We start from the raw sequence: 21171 nt of genomic DNA, 5'->3' as shown, positions 1-21171 counted from the left end.
ATGGCCTCTTCTTACATTTTTCAAAGCTGTGATTAGTTCTTGAAAAGAAATGAGGGGCAGCTAGGTGGCACAGTGGATAGAGCACTGGCCCTGGAGTCAGGAGGACCTGAGTTCAAATCCGGCCTCAGACACTTGACAACTTACTAGCTGTGTGGCCCTGGGCAAGTCACTTAACCCCAATTGCCTCACCAAAAAAAAAAAAAAAAAGAAAAAAGAAAAAAAAGGAAGCATTAGATTTAATAAGTAAACATAATTAGTAATACATTAGCTATACAGTCCTTTTTATCCCTCTCCCTTTTCTTTTTTCTTTTTTTTTTTTCCGGGGTAATGAGGGTTAAGTGACTAGCCCAGGGTCACACAGCTAGTAAGTATCAAGTGTCTGAGGCCGGATTTGAACTCAGGTCCTCCTGAATTCAGGGCTGGTGCTTTATACACTGCACCACCTAGATGCCCCCTATATAGTCCTTTGTAGAGTAAATTTCTAGTATATATGACTAATTACTACGTTAACTAATTTGCAATCTTTTTAAATGTTCTTATTTTAGATTTTGATTTTTATTACTTTAAAGAAAGGTATGAAGAAGTGTTGCAAATATGTTTCTCAATTTAGTTTTCACAAACATATTTCCTTATTTGCCTTCAAAATAAGTTTATCTAGCTAGAAGATGAGGGCACAAGTTGATTGCTTCACATCTTAATTTTCGCCATTCTTTTTTTTTTTTTAAAGTGAGGCAATTGGGTTAAGTGACTTGCCCAGGGTCACACAACTAGTAAGTGTTAAGTGTCTGAGGCCGGATTTGAACTCAGGTACTCCTGACTCCAGGGCTGGTGCTTTATCCATTGTGCCACCTAGCTGCCCCTATGAGTAACATTCTTAATCGAAGTTCCTCTGGCGACATTGTTTTGATTAGGATTTTTAAGTCATTCAGAGTTGTTTTTTCTTTACAATGTTGTCATTGTGTAAATTGTTCTCCTGGTTTTGCATACTTCATTTTGCATCAGTTCATACTTTCCAGGATTCTCTGAAATCATCTCTTTTTTCATTTCTTACAGGTCAATAATATTTTATGATATTCACATATCGCTATTTCCCAGTTGTTGTTTCACTATTTCCCAGTTGTACCTTATAGATTGCAGTTCTTTTTTGCTTTTCTTTTTCCTTTTAATTCCTGCTCTAATTTCAGAAAATTTGTTTTGCTTGTGGCTCTTCTCTCCTCAGCAGTAGCATTCCTCTTAACCACTCTCTCCCCATTAACTTTTATCTTTCCTTATTGAGTTTGATGTATTCTCTACACCAACTGTCTTTAGCCCTCTTTTGTCTGTTTCAGATAAATGAGTTTCATCTGATGCTTGCTCTCCACCCTTTCTTCATGTTTGTCTACTCTTTTTTCTCTGACACTACAATGATTTTCTTTGTCTCCCTTCTACAGCAGTGTATTCCTTTTGCCAGCCCAACTAGTCTGAGAGTTCTCTGTTGACTTAATTTAACTCCTTCAGTATTCTTTGAAGATATTAAGATTCTGAAAGGACACTTGTTTCTTTTCCCCATTAGAATGTTAACACTGTAACATCATATAACCCTTCCAGTTACTGAAATTTCTCTTGACTCTTATGTTTGCAATTCAGAGTTCCTACTCAGTTTAGGTATTTTCATCAAAAATCTATAAAATTCCTCTGTTCTATTTAAGGTCTATTCCCTGTCCTGTTCCAACTCCCTTCCCTTCCCCCACCTCCCTAGGATTGTACTTAGCTTTGTAGAGTAAAATTTTCTTTGTAGAAGAGCCTTTATCTCTTACTTTTAGGAATTTTGTATTCTTGGATATTCTGTCATTATCAGTAGAAGCTGCCAGGATCTTGTGTGACCTTGATTGTAGTTACTTAGTACTTGAACTGCTTTTTTCTGAATGCTTTCAGTTTTTTTTCTCTGACATGGGAACTCTGGATTTTGGCTATGACATTTCTGGGACTTTTCTTTTTTAACTTTCTTTCAAGATGTGGATTCTTTCCATTTTCTCTTTATCTTCTGTTTCTAATAAGTATGGGCAGTTTTCATGTATCATTTCTTGAAATACAAAGTGTCTCAAAATCCTAGTAGTTTAAAACTGCACTAACACTTTTTGGGCCACTCTCTGTAGGCTTTTTTTTTTTTAAATCATGGTTTTTAGGAATCCAGTTTTTCTTAAATGATCTCTCTTTGATCTAGTTCCAGATCAGTTAATATCAGATAACTTAGATTCCCTCCCCTCCCCCCCCCAATTTCCCATTTTGTTCTAACATTTCTTGCTGTCTTATGAAGTAATTGATTTTTGTTTGGTCTCTTCTAGTTTTTAGGGAGTTTATTACTTGGGTAAGATTTATCACTTTTCTATTTATTTATTTATTTATTTATTTTAATATCCTGCTTCATTTCTTCTAAATACTTGTGTAGCCCTAGTGGAAAATTCCCTTTTTCCTTTGGGTTCCTGTTTGTAGCTGTTAATGGTACTACTTTCCTTCTAGCCTGGATTTTTGAGTATTTGGGGATCTATGATGCTGCTTTATAGAGGTTGATATCTTCTGCTTATTCATCTTTCTAGTCTTAGGTCCTGAATTAAGGCTTTGTGCCAGGACTAGGCTTTACCTCCTTTTGTCCTTTTGGGTCGCGTGATAAGGCCCTGTTTATTCTTGTCCCAAATCACCTTGATTCCTGTGTTGACCTCTGTCTCCTAGAGTTAGTTGGTTCTAGATCTTGGAGGTATAGAGTGTTGGATCTTCAAGGCATTTGAGTTCAAAGTGAAAAGGCCTTGGAGCTCTGGAATGTCCTGGTCTGAATGCTTCTTCTTCTGCACTGGTCACTGCTACTTCAAGTGCCTTCCAAGGTTTCCACTGAGAGTTCCCAATCACATAGAGCTTTCTCAGGTTGCTGCCTCAAAATACAGAACTTGCAGGGTTCAGGTGACTCTGGTCTGTTTCTTGTGTGTTCTCTTATTGCTCTCCTTTCTTTTTTTCTTTTGTTTTTCTTTTTTTTTTAATTGCTCTCCTTTCTTATTGTCTGTAGGCTTCTAGCTTGCCTTTTGGGTAGTTTTAGGGTAAAAATAGTTATTGTAATTTTTCATTGGATTTCTTGATCTGGTGTGATTTTAGGTTTTTGCTGGAGTAGGTATGATGGAGTTGATTTGTCTGCCCTTGTTCAGTCAGTCTTTTTGGCTAGAAGTCCCTTATTTTGACTTGAACCATTTAAAAGCATTGTGGCCTAGGACAAAGCTTGACCACCCCTGCTGTAGTTGTTGGTTCATTTGAAAAAAAAAATAGAATTCATAAGATCAGATGGAATAACTTATGTAAAACTAAAACACTTTGTAAACTATAAAGTTCTATATTAGTGCAAGCTGTTGTTATTATAATTATGAGGTTCATAATTTCATTGGTATGGGTGTTCCCTCCACAGATGCAATTTGCAAACCTATCCATGCTCTAGTAGATGGTTTACAGTTGCTGTGGTCAAAAAAGTCATCATCGGGGTTGGGGGCATTGGGGAGGGAGAAGGGGACCCAACAATCTTCTAGTGCTTTGAGGGAAGTAATAAGGATAGTAATCTTGATTTTTTTTTTTTTTTAGTTCTCTATTGTGTTGTAGGGTCTTTTGAGTATATCTTTATCTTGTATATAAATGAAGTTATGGTTCAGCGTCTGTCAAAGCATATGAATGGGATTTACATTGTTTTTATAGGTGGCTTTTTTCCATAATCTGAGAATCTTTTTTATTATGTTTTTTAGTCATTTATGCCATGAATTTGTAAGGGATTGGTTCCAATAGCTCACGTTCCTTGCCATTGGTCTTCACAAAGTGTCCTTCTCTGGGTGGAGCAGGCTGACATCTCAATTGAACCCAGGTGCCTTTTTCTTTGGCTTCCTTCTTCTTCTGGTCATTTTCTTTTACCCTCTTCAGGAAGCTATCTCTGCTCTTAGAATGCTTAATATGCTCAATATGCATATTAATTCTCTTGGCTAGAATCTTGCCCTTAACCTCTTTGTTTATAACAATGCCTACAGCATGTTGAGTAACATTATAGACCCTTCCAGTCTTGCCATGGTAACATTTGTAGGGTATTCCTTGCTGAACTGTGCCCATACCCTTGATATCTACAGTGTCACCTTTCTTGTATATTCACATATACATAGCCAAAGGGACAACACCAAGTTTTCTAAAGGGCCTAGAAAACATGTATCGTGTCCCTCTCCTTTTTCCTTTTGTGTTTGTCATTTTGGCAACTCACTGGAATATGTCAGAGCTGGTGGAAAAAAAGCTATAGGTGGCTTTTTTTTTTTTTTTTGCAGGGCAATGAGGGTTAAGTGACTTGCTCAGGGTCACACAGCTAGTAAGTGTCAAGTGTCTGAGGCCGGATTTGAACTCAGGTCCTCCTGAATCCAGGGCCGGTGCTTTATCCACTGTGCCACCTAGCTGCCCCTATAGGTGGCTTTTAATACGCCTTAATGACAGTTCTCAAATGTGGTTAAATTATTTTGCTTAATTTTTGTTGAAATAAAACTTTAAATTATAGTATATGTATAATGAACAATATTTCATACTAAGCACCAGGCTGTGTACAAAGTAATGTTGCAGGCCCAAAACAGATAAAAAGTTTAGATAAGACACAGTTCTTGCTTATATAGAGGGTTAACAAATACCTATGATATATAATGACCCTAACCCTAAATTCACTTCCAACTCTAAATTCGTTTCTATCCCTAAATGTGTTTCTGAATTAAATAAGCTTTTAGGAAGATTGTTTCTGTTCAGTTGATCAGAGCTTGAAGAGGAGTTACGTTTGAGTTTGAGTTGGGCTTTAAAGGTAGTCAGAGAGAATCAAAGACAATGTGCAGCAAAGACTGTGGAGACAAAGTAATGTAATATTGTGGTGGGTGTGTAATTTAAGATTCTAAATGTGGATTCTAATGTGTTCCCCCAGTTTGGGGGAAACTGACTAAAAATCACTGATAAAAGGAGTTTAAGTTTTTAAGGGTTTATTGGAAAATAGAAAGAAAAAGATTGAGAACAGAATTCTAACAGCTTGGCATTTCTATCTTTCCTCAAATTTCCTGTCAAGTCCTCTGCCACCACCACCATCAAGTCCGGAAGCCAAAAAGGCCAGCGCTCTCTGCGCAGGCTCCCTTTCCTCCTTCCTGTCTCCTCCCAGACCATAGGAGGCTCCTCCAGTTGATTGGCTGGTAGACTTGATAGACAGCACCCATGAGCAAACTTCATTTCCTGACGCCAAGGAAAAGCCACAATGCCTCTGAGGCATTTTCCTCATGGTGGAGCTCTCCACAGCAAGTCTCCAGTAGGTGGCGTCATTCCAATCATTACATGCGCATCAATAATAATAGTCAATAAACATTTATTAAGTGCATACTGTGCTAGGCAGGAGAGTTTGAACTTCACTAGTTACACAGAAGGGAGTCACTGAATCTTTTCTTTCTTTTTTATTAAACAAAAGAGTGACATGATCAGAGGAGAGAGTAGAGGCAGAAATTCCCTGTAGGAGGCTGTTCATGGGACAGGCCTGATTCAGGCTTGTTCAGTGGCTTAGGCTAGGTACTAGACAAAATTAAACAGTAGGAGATTATTACTGTGAAGGACAATTTTAGTCCAGTTGCTGGAGATAGAAACCTGGCTGTAAGGTGTTAAGAGGGGAGTCAGTTAGTGAGAAAGTGGAGGCTTTAATAGTAAACAGCTTTTTGGTTTGGTTTACTGATACTTTTTGCTTTCAACTCCATAGTCATTACTCCCATTTCACTGCCAGTCCCCAAATCCTTCCTCATACAAAAAAAAAAGTGTACATACCTTTTTCCAGAATTTTAATAGTGAGAGGGCTTGATAGGTTAAAAAAAAATTAGGATTGGAGAGATGTCATCATGTTTGTAGGCATATTTAGTAAGGAAGCATTGACAAAGGAGGGATTAAATGCATCAAAGAGAAGATTGCTTCTCAAACAAGGGCCTCTAAGAAGGAATAGACTTGACAATGAGAGAAGAGAGACTTAACTTTTGTGAGGATGAAGGTTATATTCATCATCTTGTGACTATCAAATGAGGTAATATATGTAAAGTGCTTTGTAATATATGTAAAGTGCTTTGTACACCTTAAAAGTGCCGTATACACGTAAGCTGCTATCATTATCATCAAGAGTAAGGATAGAGGACTGGGGCTGTCAGAACTTAGGCTGGTGACCTCAGTCTTCTCAGTAAAGTAGGAAGGTCATTTGCTAGAAATTTGGGGCAAAGGGACTGTGTCTAGGGTTGAAAGGGTAGTTTGTTTGGAAATATCATTTTGGAGAATGAGATAGGGATTCATTGAAGTGGAAGGATTATTAGAGGGCATCAAGGGCCCAGCTAAATGGTGTACCATGAAATAAATATCTTTGGATATATCTAGAATCCTTAGTGGAAAATTTTTCCATGTAAGCCCTGTCTGAAACAGAGGGTTGACTTCATAACCAGGAGTTTGACTGATTCTAAGGGGAATTTGGGTTTTGAGGGAGGGAATGAGAGGAGTGGCATTATGGTTAAGGGTATGATGTTTTCCTTGGCACTGCCCAAGGAAGGAAGAGGGACACAATTCCTGCTTTCCGGAGACATGTGATAAAGCAGAAAACAACAGTGCATCTCTAAATCATATAGATGCATGTGTGTATTTTAAAATTCTAAATGTGGGTTCTAATCTCTCCCCCGCCCCAGTTTTGGGGGGAAACTGGCTAAAATCACTGATAAATGAGTTTAGGCTTTTTAAGGGTTTATTAAAAGATATAAGATAGTAAAGAGAGAGAAAGATTGAGAACAGATTTCCTATAGCATGGAAATCCTAGCCTTCCTAAACTCCCACCTAAAGTCCTGCCACCACACTGATGTCTCGAACCAAAAAAGGACCTCAATCCTCAGCCAGCGACAACTTCCTCCTTCATTTTTTCCTCCCAGAAATGGGAGGTTCTTCAAGTTGATTGGCTAGCATCATTCAAATTCATTGGTTCACTGGACCCGAAGGTGGTCTCAATGTAAAGTTCAAAGTTTTTAGCTTCTGAGAACAGATACCCTCTTTTTTTTTACATATAAGGTATTTTATTTTTTTCCGTTACATGTAAAGATAGTTCTCAACTTTTGTTTATACAAGCTTTGCAATTTCAGATTTTTCTCCCTCCCTCCCCTCCCTCCCCCCTCCCCCCCTCCCCTAGACAGCAGGTAATCTGATATAGGTTATATCTATATATCTATATATCATATCCATATCCATATAGATAGATATATATACACACATATATATATATGTACACATAATAACATTAATCCTATTTCTGCATTAATCCTGTTACAAGAGAAAAAATCAGAGCAGTGATGCAAACCCTCAAAATAGAAAAAAAAAAAACCCAACAGCACCCAAAACAAAAGAAATAGTATGGTTCAATCAGCATCTATACTCCACAGTTTTTTTTTTTTTCTTGGATTTGGAGATCCTCTTCTATCATGAGTTCCCTGGAACTCTTCTGTACCATTGCATTGGTGAGAAGAACATAGTCCATCACAGTAGGTCAACACTCAATGTTGATGATACTTTGTACAATAGAACAATACCCTCTTAAGGGTCAGCCAGATGTGCTTACAATCTAGTTAACTGGAAGTAGGCTAATCAGTAGTCAATCACTCTCACTTAATTCAATCAGTTTAGCTTAATCTCCAGGTGGCCTTTGAGTATCTGCTAAATCCCCTTATCACATTCCATTATCTTGACACAGGCGGGATTTGCAGAGAAAATCTTAGAAGGTATTTACAGTACACTTTTGTCTTTTTGGATTTCTGATTTAAGTATCTTCTCCATCACTGAAAAACTGCTACCCTTTAATGACCTTTCATCATGTTTATTTCTTGTCCATATTTTTTAATAAATCCTCCACAGAGGATCCCAGTGTCCTACAGATTTTCCTCCTTTTAGGATCTTAGGGGTACCATTGTACCATTCAGGCTATATTTATGGATCATCTTTCTTCCTAGATGACTAACATATACAGATTATTCATATCCTTGGAATATTTTTTTTCATTTTTTCTAATAAAGTATTTTAACATTTTTTTCCAGTTACATGTAAAGATAGTTCTCAACTTTTGTTTATACAAGCTTTCCAATTTCAGATTTTTCTCCCTCCCTCCCCTCCCTCCTCCCTCCCCTAGACAGCAGGTAATCTGATATAGGTGTTTTATATATATATATATATATATATATATATATATATATATAAACATTAAACATATTTCTGCATTAGTCATATTATAAGAGAAAAATCAGAGCAATGAGGAAAAATGTCAAAATAGAAAAACAACAGCACCAAAAACAAAAGAAGTGGTATGGTTCAATCAGCATCTATACTCCACAGTTCTTTTTTTTTTTTTCCTGAATTTGGAGATCCTCTTCCATCATGAGTCCCCTGGAACTCTTCTGTACCATTGCATTGGTGAGAAGAATATAGTCCATCACAGTAGATCAACACACAATGTTGATGATACTGTGTACAATGAATGTTCTTCTGGTTCTGCTCATCTCACTCATCATCAGCCCATGCAAGACCCTCCAGGTTTCTCTGAACTCCTGCTCATCGTTTCTTACAGGCACAATAGTATTCCATTACATTCATATACCACAACTTGTCCAGCCATTCCCCAATTGATGGGCATCCCCATAACTTCCAATTCCTTGCTACCACATAAAGAGGCAGCTATAAATATTTTTGTACATGTGGGGTCCTTTTCCCTTTTCCATGATCTCTTGGGGAAAAAGACCCAAAAGTGGTATTGCTGGTCAAAGGGTATGCACAGCTTTATAGCCCTTTGGGCATAATTCCAAATTGCTTTCCAGAATGGTTGGATCAGTTCACAGCTCCACCAACAATGCATTAGTGTTCCAATTTTTCCACAGCTTCTCCAACATTTATTATTTTCCTTTTTTGTCATTTTAGCCAATCTGATAGGTGTCAGGTGGTACCTCAGAGTTGTTTTAATTTGCATCTCTCTAATCATTAGAGGTTTAGAGCATTTTTTCATATGGGAATAGATAGCTTTGATTTCTTCATTAGAAAACTCCCTGTTCATATCCTTTGACCATTTCTCAATTGGGGAATGACTTGGATTCTTATAGATTTGATTTAGTTCCCTATATATTTTAGAAATGAGGCCTTTATCAGAAGTACTGGCCATAAAAATTGTTTCCCAGCTTTCTGCCTCCCTTCTGATTTTGGATGCATTGCTTCTGTTTGTACAAAAACTTTTAAATTTAATTTAATCAAAATCATCCTTGGAATATTTTTATGCTATTTCCTATACACATATTATCATTGATAAATATGCTAAAGCTTTCTCCCACCACCATTTATCTTTTCTGTTCTTTGGTTTCTCTGTATTTTTAATTCTTCTAAGATTATAGTGTTTTACTGATTTGGAGTCATATATTGGGAAACTATAGGAGTAAAGAGAGCATTTTAGCAAGAGCAAATGATTTGGGATATTAAAAGCACAAAGTAACTGCACCATTAGCCAAATGATGATTTTCTAATCTGTTTTTCTTTCTGCTCAATTTTCTGTTCAGCCCATTTTCTGTCTGTAATACTTGTCTAAGGTACATACATACATAGGCTAATTAAGTATCTGCTGTTTGACTCTGTAATTGGGCACTATACAATTTTTAATCCACTTTATTTTGCCAATATGGATTGTTGAATAATCTTTCATATTATGTATTTCATTGAGGATACTTGGTAGTGTTTGAATTTTGTTAAAGAATACTGGCTATCAATAAGGAAGCCAGCTTTGTTTGGATTTGCATGTGACAAATTTTGTGATTGTGATGAACATTTTTTGTTGAGAATTTATCTTCAATTTCATATATTCATTTGATAAGTCTCCAGCTGCCTATTGAACATCTTGAACTGGATGTTCTGCAGACAACTTAAACTTAGCATGTCTAAAACTGAATTCATTTTTAACTCCTAAACCCTCCTCTTCTAACTATCCTGGTAAGGCTACCACCATCCTCCTAGTTACCCAGACTTGCAACTTTGGTGTTATCCTCAATTCTTCTCTATGATTTCCTATATCCAATCTGTCTCCAAGGTCTGTTAATTTTACCTTTCTAACATCTTTTGCAAACGTGTCCTTCTCAATCACCTTGGTGTAGGCCCTCATCACCCTAGTTACCCAGACTTGCAACTTTGGTGTTATCCTCATTCTTCTCTATGATTTCCTATATCCAATCTGTCTCCAAGGTCTGTTAATTTTACCTTTCTAACATCTTTTGCAAACGTGTCCTTCTCATCACCTTGGTGTAGGCCCTCATCACCACACACTTGAACTATTGCAATAGCCTTTTGGTTTCTTAACTCGGTGATTATAAGATCCTGCTGGAGAGTGATTACTTCTACCTTGGTCTGTCTTGAAATGGGGTCAGTAAATCAAGAGGCAAAGCTAGAAGATAAAAAGTTTAACATCAGCCTATGGACAGTTGCCAGGTGGATAGTAACACCTAGAACTAAGGGAGATACATTTATGGGAAGACATAGGTGGCAAAAGGAGCCTTTCAGTTGAAGCTGCTCAGCCCACTTTCCTTATTTCAGAGGTTTGAGTAATAATAGGGCCAGGGATGTCAGGTGATTTGAAGGAGAAATTTTAACTTTGGGGTTAGAATGGGTTAACTTGATGTCTCCAGCGTTACCAAAGATCAGGTTTTTGTACAGTGGAATGTTTCATCATTTATCCTAGCAGTAATTCTCTAAGATAGTGGAGGCCTCCTTCAAGATAGAATTGGTATGATGGGGCACCTACATTGCATAGTGGATAAAGCACCGGCCCTGAAGTCAGGAGACCTGAGTTCAAATCCGGCCTCATACACTTGACACTAGCTGTGTGACCCTGGGGCAAGTCACTTAACCCTTATTGCCCCACAAAACCCCAAAAAACCAAGATTGAATTGGTGAACTCATCCTATTCTTGAATAAAAATATAGATTGAGGATCTGTCGCTCTTTGTTCAATCTTGTAGCTGCATTTTTTTTGACCTCATAAGGTTACTTTTTTTACTTTGGGATAATTTGTTGCCACAAAACTCAGTCTCTCCTCTGTCAAAATAGCGAAAGAGTCAGGAAGAACTTGGTTTAAGTCCTGTGTCTTGAGATTACTGACTGTATAACCTTGTTGTTTGTTGTTGAATTGTTTTTTCAGTTGTGTGTCTTTGTGACTCCTTTTGGTGTTTTCTTGACAAAGATACTGGAATGGTTTTGTCATTTCCTGCTGCAGCTCATTTTATAGATGAGGAAAATGAGGCAAACAGGGTTAAGTGACTTGTCCAGGGTCACACAAAGTAGTAAACTCAGAAAGATTAGTCTTCCTGACTAAGGGCTCCCCCCATCCCATCCCCATCCCCATCCCCATCCCCATATTCACACTCTATCCTTTTGCACCATCTAGCTGCCCAGTTCTGTGTAACACTAGACCTCACTTATTTATTTATTATTTTTTTGGTGAGGCAGGTTGGGGTTAAGTGTACTTGCCCAGGGTCACACAGCTAGTAATTGTTAAGTGTCTGAGGCCGGATTTGAACTCAGATCCTCCTGAATCCAGGGCTGGTGCTCTTTCCACTGTGCCACCTAGCTGCCCCAACCTCACTTATTTAATTAAACTCTTTGTGCCTCAGGCACAAAGGGGTTATTAATCTGGGATCTGTGAACTTGTTTTTTAAAACAATAATTTGATAAGTGCATTTTATTATAATTGGTATCCTTTATAATATTAAGTATTTTGTGCCTTTACAAACATTCTGAGAAGGGGTCCCCACCAGACAGCCAAAGGGATTCAAGACACAAAAATGGTTAACCCTTACTGTGAGATTAAGTTGTAGAACAATTGCTAATTTTCCTTTAGAGGAAATATCCCCACTGGCAGTACTCTCACAACAAAGAAATCACAGTGTCATTGTCCCCACACTACTACCCCCCCCCCCCCAAAAAAAATAGAACATGACACTTGGATGTGAGGAATGAGAACCAGAAGAGTTAGAAATGACCCAAAGTTATGAGGCCTCTGATACTGGCAAGACAGTGGTGCCATCAATAGAAATAAAACACTTTGGTGGAGGGGGCAGATTTCTTTTTTGGGGGGGGGGAGGGGTGAGTTTAGTTTTGATTAATTATACTGAGTTAGGCACCACCTAGCTCTCTTGGTGGAGATCTACCAGGTAGTTGGAAATAAAGTCCTTGAAAGGTTGGAGTTGAAGATATCCATCCATCCATCCATCCATCCATCCATCCATCCATCCATCCATCCATCCATCCATCCATCCATCTATCTATCCATCTCTGTACCTATCTCTAGCTATTATTTTATATTTCTAGTAATTGCTCTTAGATATATCTTACAGATTTACCTGTAACCTCGTCATTTGCTCAGGAGTGAAAGATGAAACCTTCAGAATATATAATATTGAGGAAATAGTTTGGTGGGATAAGAGGACTGAGGATGGACCCTTTGGAATATCCAATATTTAGAAAGATGGGAGGAAGACAAACATATGAGATAATCGAGAAATAGAAGAACCATGAGCATTGTGTCATGAAACTAAGAGAACTGAAGCAAATCAGAAGGATAGGGTGGTTTACAATTACCAAATGCTGCAGAGATGGAGAGTGGGAGAAAACGACTGGATTTGGTATAATGAGGTTATGGTATCTTTGGAGAGAAACCATTTCAGGAGTGGTAGAGAATAGAAGACTAATTGCTGGAGTTGAGAAGTGAAGTAGATGGTGAAATTGAAGCAACCAGTGCAGGCTATTCTTTGGCAAGGTTGTAAGAGGAGATGAAGAGAAGGGACTATAGGTTGTGTGTGGCAAAGCATTTTAAAAATCTTTGTTCCAGGGATTGTGCTAAGCATTGGGAATGACTGATAACAGTAAAAAGGAACTTACATTCTAATTGGGGAAGACTGCAAGCTTATTTTTGATGGTTGGGTTAGAAGTTTTCATAACTGAAAACTAAAACCTTAGGAAGGACTTTGTCATTCAGGATTTACTTTTCTGCAACTGGTCATCCTGATTGCTTTGGGGGACTTACGGTAGCCCAGAAGTTTCCCTCTGATTCTCCTTTAGATTTGGGTTTTTTTAAATAGTATATATGACATAATGCTTTAAAATTTGCAAGCTTCTTTTTAATATAATATTAATCATTTGTGATATAAATTTTATGGGTATGTATTATCATTTTGCAGATGAAGGGGCTAAAGCATAGAGAGGTTAAGTGACTTGATTTGCCTATATTCGTTTTGGATTGATAATATCGACAGTGGAATTTTGACCCCAATTATTTCTGACTCTTAAGTCCACCTCTTTTTACCATGCCAGATTTGAAAGACCTCTAAGAAGATGGGTAAATTATAGCTTCCAGGCTACTCCAGGGAGGATCTCAGGAACTGGCTACATGGGAGTCTTGGAGTCAATCTATGTACCCTAGAAATCTCCTGGAAATAACCCCGGTTTGGAGAAGAATTCTCCCGGGGGCAGGGAGAGAGGTGGTAAACTTTTTGGCTTCTTCAATTTTTAACAAAATGTGTCAGTTTCAGTTTATGAATAGAGGGATTCTAGGTTCAGGCCTTGAACAAAAGAGAAGAGGGAGAAATTATGTTTATGAACATATATCTTGACTATAAAGCAAAAGACAGATTCTATAAATCACATATGGAAAAAAGTTCATTACTTTGTAGTCATACTTCCAATGCTTTTGAAGAGGCTTTGCTATTGACTTGTTGATGCTTCCCCACCCACCTTCATTCAGTTCAGCAGGTATTGAACTCTAAAGAAGGTTAACTCCATTTTGCTTTGTAGTTTATATATCTCCTTTGTACTTACTTTTCATTTCAATCAATCAAATATTTATCTTATCTATCTATCCATTCATTTATTTTGGTGAGGCACTTGGGGTTAAGTGATTTGCCTAGGGTCACACAGCTAGTAAGTGTTAAGTGTCTGAGGTCGGATTTGAACTCAGGTCCTCCTGACTCCAGGGCCAGTGCTCTATTCACTGCACCACCTAGCTGTCCCTTATATTTATGTTTATTAATACCAGGTACCAGGCACTCTGCTTAGCACTGGGGATACTAAAAGAGCCAAAAGACAGTTTCTGTGTTCAAGGAACTTACAGTCTACTTGGATCTGGTAACTCTGAGTTAGATTTTAGTTGTGTGGATTACATTTATTTCTGGAATTAACATTCATATGCTGCCTTGTGTTCTTTAACTGGTGTCTTTCTTTTATCTCTCCAGCTAAATCATAAGCTCCTCTAGAACAGGATTCATGTTCATATTTTGTTTCTCTCACAGTATTAATAGTATAATGCAGATAGTAGATACTAAATACATTTTTATTCATTAAATGTACAGGGGTTTTATAGTTAATGGTAGCCTTGTGTATAAATGTAAACTAAAGAAATTTTCACAAGGATGTTTAATGTAACATATCAAAGAACATCAATTATTGTTTCTTGCATCTGGCGTGTGATTAATTATCCAAATATGAGGTCATTAAGTTTTTGGCTACCTAGACACAAACTATCAAGATGACTGGAATTGAGTTTATTCAACATTTATTGAGTATCCATTGCATATTAAATGTCCTGCTGGGTGCAATGGGGAACTTAAAAAGGTAGAGAAGAAAGGATTCCTGACTTGAAAGAGATTATCTTTTTTTTTTTTTTTTTTTAGTGAGGCCATTGGGGTTAAGTGACTTGCCCAGGGTCACACAGCTAGTAAGTGTTAAATGTCTGAGGTTGGATTTGAACTTGGGTCCTCCTGACTCCAGGGCCGGTGCTCTATCCACTGCGCCACCTAGCTGCCCCTAAGAGATTATCATTTAATTAAAAAATTTTGGGGGGCAGGTTATGGAATGAAAGTATTATGAAATAAGTGAATGTTACAAGGCTAGCAAATCAATCAATGTATTGGGAAGTTCAAACTTCCATCTAGGACAAATCTCAGACTTTTCTTTGGTTAACTGCTATTCTGTTTAGAATACATGCTATTTTATATAGTGAAATTTCAGTTAAGTGAGACTTTGAACCTGTAGTTCAGTATAATGAAATTTGACCATTAGTATAAAATGGATCTTAGAAGTCATCTAGTTCAAAGCTCCTTAAACTGTGGGTCACGACCCCATTTGTGGTTTGAGTAACTGAATGTGGGGGCTGCAAAAAATTTGGTAACAGTAAAAGGTTATGTATACCTATTTTATATGCCTGTGTACCTGGGGTCGAATAAAAATTTCTCAGGTGATCTAGTCTAACCCCCTAAATTTTATGGAGAGGGAAAATGAAGCCTAGATATGTAAATACCAAATACATTCAAAATAGTTTCTGGGCAGGGGAGAGGGAGCATGAGTGGTTTGAGAGGATGAGGATCAACCATGAATTTCCCAGGTGGTACTTGGGCTGAGTCTTGAAAGAACCTGGTAGTGCAAGGAGGAGATGAGGAAGGAGTACAGTGTAGGCATTGAGGACAACCTGTAAAAAGGCATGAAGGTGGTAGATGGAATGATGTGTATGGGGAATAGCAAGTAGGCTAATTTGCTGGAACACAGAGTGCACGAAAGAGAGTAATGTTGGATAAGTTTGTAAGTGTGGGTTGGAGCCAAGTTGTAAAACTCTTTAAATGTCAAACAGAAGTTTGTATTTTTTCCTAGAGGGAAAAGATTCTTGAGCCAAGAGAGTGACATGATCACACATGTTCTTTAGGAATGTTGATTTGACAGCTGTGTGGTGAATGGATTGCAGGATTGAAAGATTTGAGGCAGCAGGCTCTTTGATAAAGTCCAGGTGAGAGACAAACTGCCTGATCTAGGGTGATAGCTGTGTGAGTCGAGATAAGAGGAATTTAAGAAGGGTTGTGGAGGGGGGCGGCTAGGTGGCGCAGTGGATAAAGCACCGGCCCTGAATTCAGGAGTACCTGAGTTCAAATCTGGCCTCAGACACTTGACACTTACTAGCTGTGTGACCCTGGGCAAGTCACTTAACCCCCATTGCCCTGCAAAAACAAAACAAAAACCAAAAAAAAAAAAAAAGAAGGGTTGTGGAGGTCGAATTGATAAACCATGAGGAGTGGCTATTGGGAGTTGAGAGATTGAAGATTTAAGAATTGACCTTAGGTTGCAAACCTGGATTACTAGACTGATGGTCCTCTCAGTAGAGATTAGGAAGTTGATAAGGGAGGGTTTGGGGGAAGGATGAATTCTGCTTTGGACATTTTGAGTTTTAGATGCTAATGCCATATTCAATTGATGATGAAGGATAAATTGAAGAGGGAGACAGGGATTGGATATTAATTTTGGGAATCACCTGCATAGAGATAATAATTGAATGAGTGGCAGCTCATGAGATCAATTAGAGAAAGATGTAGATAAGAAGGCATTGGATGGAGCCCTGAGGGTATACCCAACAAACCAGAATGGGGAAATGGATGATGATCTAGGAAAGCAGTAGCCAAACAGGTAGGAGAACTAGGAGAGAGTAGTGTCTCAATGCGGAGAGGGCAAGAAGGATTAGGACTGGGGAAAAAAAAGCCATCAGATTTCGCAATTAGAACATTGATTACCTTGGAGAACAGTTTCAGTTGAATGAAGGAAAAGAAATAATGAATGCATACTGCTTTTTTCCTAGGCTTTTGACTCAGTATAATGTGGTTAATCAGAGAAAGCTCTTGTGTGTGTTGAACTTTGAAATGAGTTTTGAAGGAGGGAAGTGAAGCACAGATTGAAAAGGGGAGGATACCTTCCAGTAGAGTAGAATAACCTGTTCATAGACCAAATGGATATGAGAAAGTTGCTTGCTCATAAGGATGGTGAGCAGATTGACATAAATGGGGAATCTATGTTGGAGATTAGTGAGATATTTCATTAGTTAATGAAAAATTTGGAGGGGCTTCTGCTTTGGGACAGTAAAGAATGAGCCCAGTTTTCATCATATTAAGTTCTGAATATTGGCAATATATTTAAATGGAGATAATTTGTAGACATTTGTAGACAGATTTGTAGCCTCCTGGAACCAGACTCCTTGGAATCCTCTGTAAAGTCAGTACCACAGTGATGGTATTGTGCAATTTGCATCATATGGTAGATTATCTCAGATTAATATTTACCTTTTCACCGTGGTAAATTCAGAGTGAACTCTCCTTTTTTGTTGGGACTATTTAAGATTATGAATGTGTATCTTCTTTCTATTCTTCTCTGAAAAGATCAATTAATCAAGGACTTTGCCATATACTTTAACACCTCTCTTTAATCTGGAAGTCAGATCTCTTACCTACCGTAATCCTTCAAACAGAATTGTAAACCTGGAAGAAAGTCCTTTTTCAGTAGTAGAAATGATTGTTCTCAAATGCCTGCATTTTTATTTGACAAAAAGTCTTGTCAAAGGGGGAAACCTTTGAACTCAGGGACCACCCTAAATTAGAGCTTATTTACTTTTATTTTACACACAATTCTAAAAGTTATTTTATTTTCAGTCTGTAGCTTATTAGGAGTAGTAAATTAGAAAGTTATGAGGAAGGACAAAGGCTACTGCTAGAGGGAACCATATGATAGCAGGGAAAAGTGATAGTTTCTGGCATTCTGGTACCATTTAACATAAAGGCAAACAACCCTTAATAACTATTATTCTGTTACTGTAATTATTCATTATGATGTCTCGAATAATTAATGATTGTTTAAATTATGTGTAGTATGCTTTATTTAAGAAGGCAGGGAAATGCATAATATAGTAATAATAGCTAATAGCTAACATTTATATAGCTCTTTAATGTCTTAAAATTCTTTATCTATATGAACTAATTTGATTTAATATACTAATATATCTGCTATAGAGTATTTATTTCTGTAAATGAACATAAATACCTTGAGGGCAGGAACTGTTTTGTCTGTGACTTTAACATATAGCACTGTACCTTGCATATAGTAAATGTTTCCTGAATTTATTTTTATGGGACGATTTAGCTAAAGCTGCATAAGCCTTTGGTGCTTAAAGGGAGTGTAAAATTCAGTTTTTTTGGAAATTTTACTTATGTGGAGTGATCTGTTCCCCTTTATAATAATATTAGGTGATCATGATGATGATAATAATAAATATAATAATAGCATTTATGTAGCACTTTAGGTTTATAAAACACTTTACTTATGTTGTTTCATTTGATCATTACAACAAACCTGTGAAGTAGATGCTATTATTACCCCCATTTTACAAATTAGGAAACTGAGATAGACAGCTAGTGTCTGAAGTAGGATTTGAACTTGGTTCTTCCTGATTCCACTGTGCCTGCCTGCCTCAGATAGATAAATGAAGTGTTACTTTTAATATGTCTCTCTGTTAGATCCTGAATAAGATATATTACTTTGTGTAATGCTAGCCTAATCCTCATATTTGTTCATTGTTTTTCCTTTTAGGTTCTAATGACATCGTTATAAAGGCACAAGTTTTAGCTGGTGGTAGAGGAAAAGGAACATTTGAGAGTGGCCTCAAAGGTGGAGTGAAGATAGTTTTTTCGTAAGTCTGTCATAAATGTCAGACGTGTTTCAGAAAAAAAGGATATTTATTTTATCAATGTTATTAAATAATTGAAATTGTGAGATTTAAATATTAGACAAGAAATTTATAATGTCTCATGACTTTTTTATTGTAATGTGATCTATGTTAACTTTTTAGACAAGAGCTGTGATGTTTGGAAATACTTTCTTTTTTCAGTCCAGAAGAAGCAAAAGCTGTTTCTGCCCAAATGATTGGGAAGAAGCTATTTACCAAGCAAACAGGAGAAAAGGGCAGGATATGCAATTCTGTATTGGTCTGTGAGCGCAGATATCCCAGGAGAGAATACTACTTTGCAATAACAATGGAAAGGAGTTTTCAAGTAAGTAATTATACACATAATGCTCTTACAGTGTAATTGGTATATTTAGATTGAAAATCCTTTTATGAGGATAAGATTGCTCTCTTAAAATAGAACGAGAGTATTTATATCATGTCTCCACTGTTTACTTGTATAGTATTAATTATGCTGTAATTTTAAAGAAGTTAATTTGCTATATGAGGTGATGAAAAGAGGTACAATTCCATTACAGTGAACTTCATAGGATACTCCTGTTGTGGTGTTTTGTTTGTTGTTTTGTTATGGCTAATACAATGCCAGTTCCTAGTCTGCAACAGGGCATGAATCAAGTGATTACAGAATAAATTTACAAATAACTGCTCCATACTTTTGAGAGGAAAGAGGAAGTATCCTATGTATACCACACCACCTGTCTTTCAAGATTGTTTGGTTGGGACCTTAGAAATTTTAAGTGTATTTTTCTATTGAAGATGATTGTGATATTTCAGGTGGAAAGAGGTGAGAGAAACTGAAGGATACTTGCTTCTCTGGGTTAGGACAACAGAAACAAAGACCTAGGCTATATTCTGCTCTTAGTCTAAAGTGCTAATAGTACCGCTAGAGTACAGTGTGAAATCCTTTATAAATATATAAAGTGAGAGAGTTGTATTAAATTATTTCAAGATCTTTTTATAATATTCTATGATCCTGTAGTATTTAGGAACAGACTTAACATCTAATTGCATTTGTTTAAGCATTTGTAGTCTGTACTTATGTTTTGAAGGCCATTGCTTGACCCTGTATCTGTGGAAAAACTAGCTTTTTTTGGGGGAGGGGTTAAAAATACTATTTTAATTTATTAGTACCAAAGAGGACTTGTCATAAATCATTAGGTATCACAGAAAATTTAATATAAACAAATCAGTACTTCAGTTCCCCCATCAGTGGGTTCCTTGTTACCTACATTTTAAGAAATGACATATATTAGCCATCCTTTATTCTCTGAATACTACTATGTCCCTTTACGATGATGATGATAATCATAATCCTAATTGTTTAGCATTTATGTAGCACTTTAAGGTTTGAAAACACTTTGTAAATATTACTTTACTTTATCCTCACAATATCCTTGAGCTGTTAATATCTTATAGATGTGGAAACTGAGGCAGAGAGTAGTTAAATGATTTGCTTAGGCCCACATAACTAGTAAGTGTCTGAGACATGATTGAGACTTAGACCTTCATGGCTTCAAGTCTGGTACTCTATCCACTATACCATCTACCTGCCTACCACAAGTATCCTTCCACCCACTCCAGTTCCCTTTTATGTGATGTCTTCTTATTTGGATGTAACCTTCTTGAGGGCAGGGATTATCATTCCTTTTGCTTGTATTTGTATTACTTTCACTTAGCGTTATGTGACTGACACGTTGCAAGTGCTTAATAAGTATTTGTTGATTTGACTTGACTATTTACCTTAAAGGGGTCTGTCATTTAAAATCTAAATTGTGGGTTCTAATCTGGCCCCCCCACCCAGTCTTGGGGGGAAGCTGGCTAAAATCACTGATAAATTCAGCAAGAGTTTAGGCTTTTAAAGATTTATTAAAATATATATTATAAGTTAGTGAAGAGAGAGAGAGCTTGAGAACAGATTCCTTATAGCATGGAAATCCTAGCTCAGATCTACTTTGGTATAGCCAGAGAGAAAGAAAGCAATTTCCTTTCCTACCAGCCCACGTTAAATCTCTCACAACCATGCCAGTGTCCGAATGACTAAGAGGACCCCCCCCCCCCCGCCCCCGCCTTGTTCTCCTCTCTTGACCAAAAAGAGAATTCTTCTATGAGCGAGCGTCCACTTCCTCGTTCCTCTTTCCCAGAAACCTATAACAAGTATTTCCACGTTTTTTTAAAAAACCTTCAATAACTCATGATAGCTTATGAAATAAAAGTCCTAATTCCCTACTCTGATATTCAAGACCTTTCAAAACCTGGTTCCAACCTCTTTTTCCTGTCTTCTCTCACATAGAGCCCTTCACATACAAACCAAATATGATTTGTCTAGAAAATATAGCACAGGAAGAAGAGTGTATAAGGGAAGGCTAGAAAGGGTAGGGTTGGTTGAATGTTAGGGTAAGGAATTTGAACTTCATTTAGTAGGCTTGACAGTTTGTTGAGCAGAAGGATGTGAAAATAACTTTTTTACATAGAGTCCTTATTTTTGTTATAATTTTACCTAAACATTTTAATCTCTAGTTATATTTCAGTTCTATT

General features: G+C 37.2%; 1 protein-coding gene and 1 pseudogene across 2 annotated transcripts in view; one reads left to right on the top strand and one right to left on the bottom strand.

Moving 5' to 3' along the window:
- SUCLA2 (succinate-CoA ligase ADP-forming subunit beta) overlaps positions 1–21171 on the top strand; it is a 56794-nt gene that overhangs the window by 12214 nt on the left and 23409 nt on the right. For both annotated transcript variants that reach the window (XM_043994123.1, XM_043994124.1), the window contains 2 exons: positions 18483–18582; positions 18781–18943. In XM_043994123.1, coding sequence (XP_043850058.1) covers positions 18483–18582; positions 18781–18943 — 263 coding nt within the window. The remainder of the gene's footprint in view (positions 1–18482; positions 18583–18780; positions 18944–21171) is intronic.
- On the bottom strand, positions 3760–4242 carry LOC122748507 (annotated as a pseudogene).

The sequence above is a fragment of the Dromiciops gliroides genome, chromosome 3 (genome assembly GCF_019393635.1).
Source record: "Dromiciops gliroides isolate mDroGli1 chromosome 3, mDroGli1.pri, whole genome shotgun sequence".
Lineage (NCBI taxonomy): Eukaryota > Metazoa > Chordata > Mammalia > Microbiotheria > Microbiotheriidae > Dromiciops > Dromiciops gliroides.
This window is presented reverse-complemented; position numbering and strand designations above follow the sequence as displayed.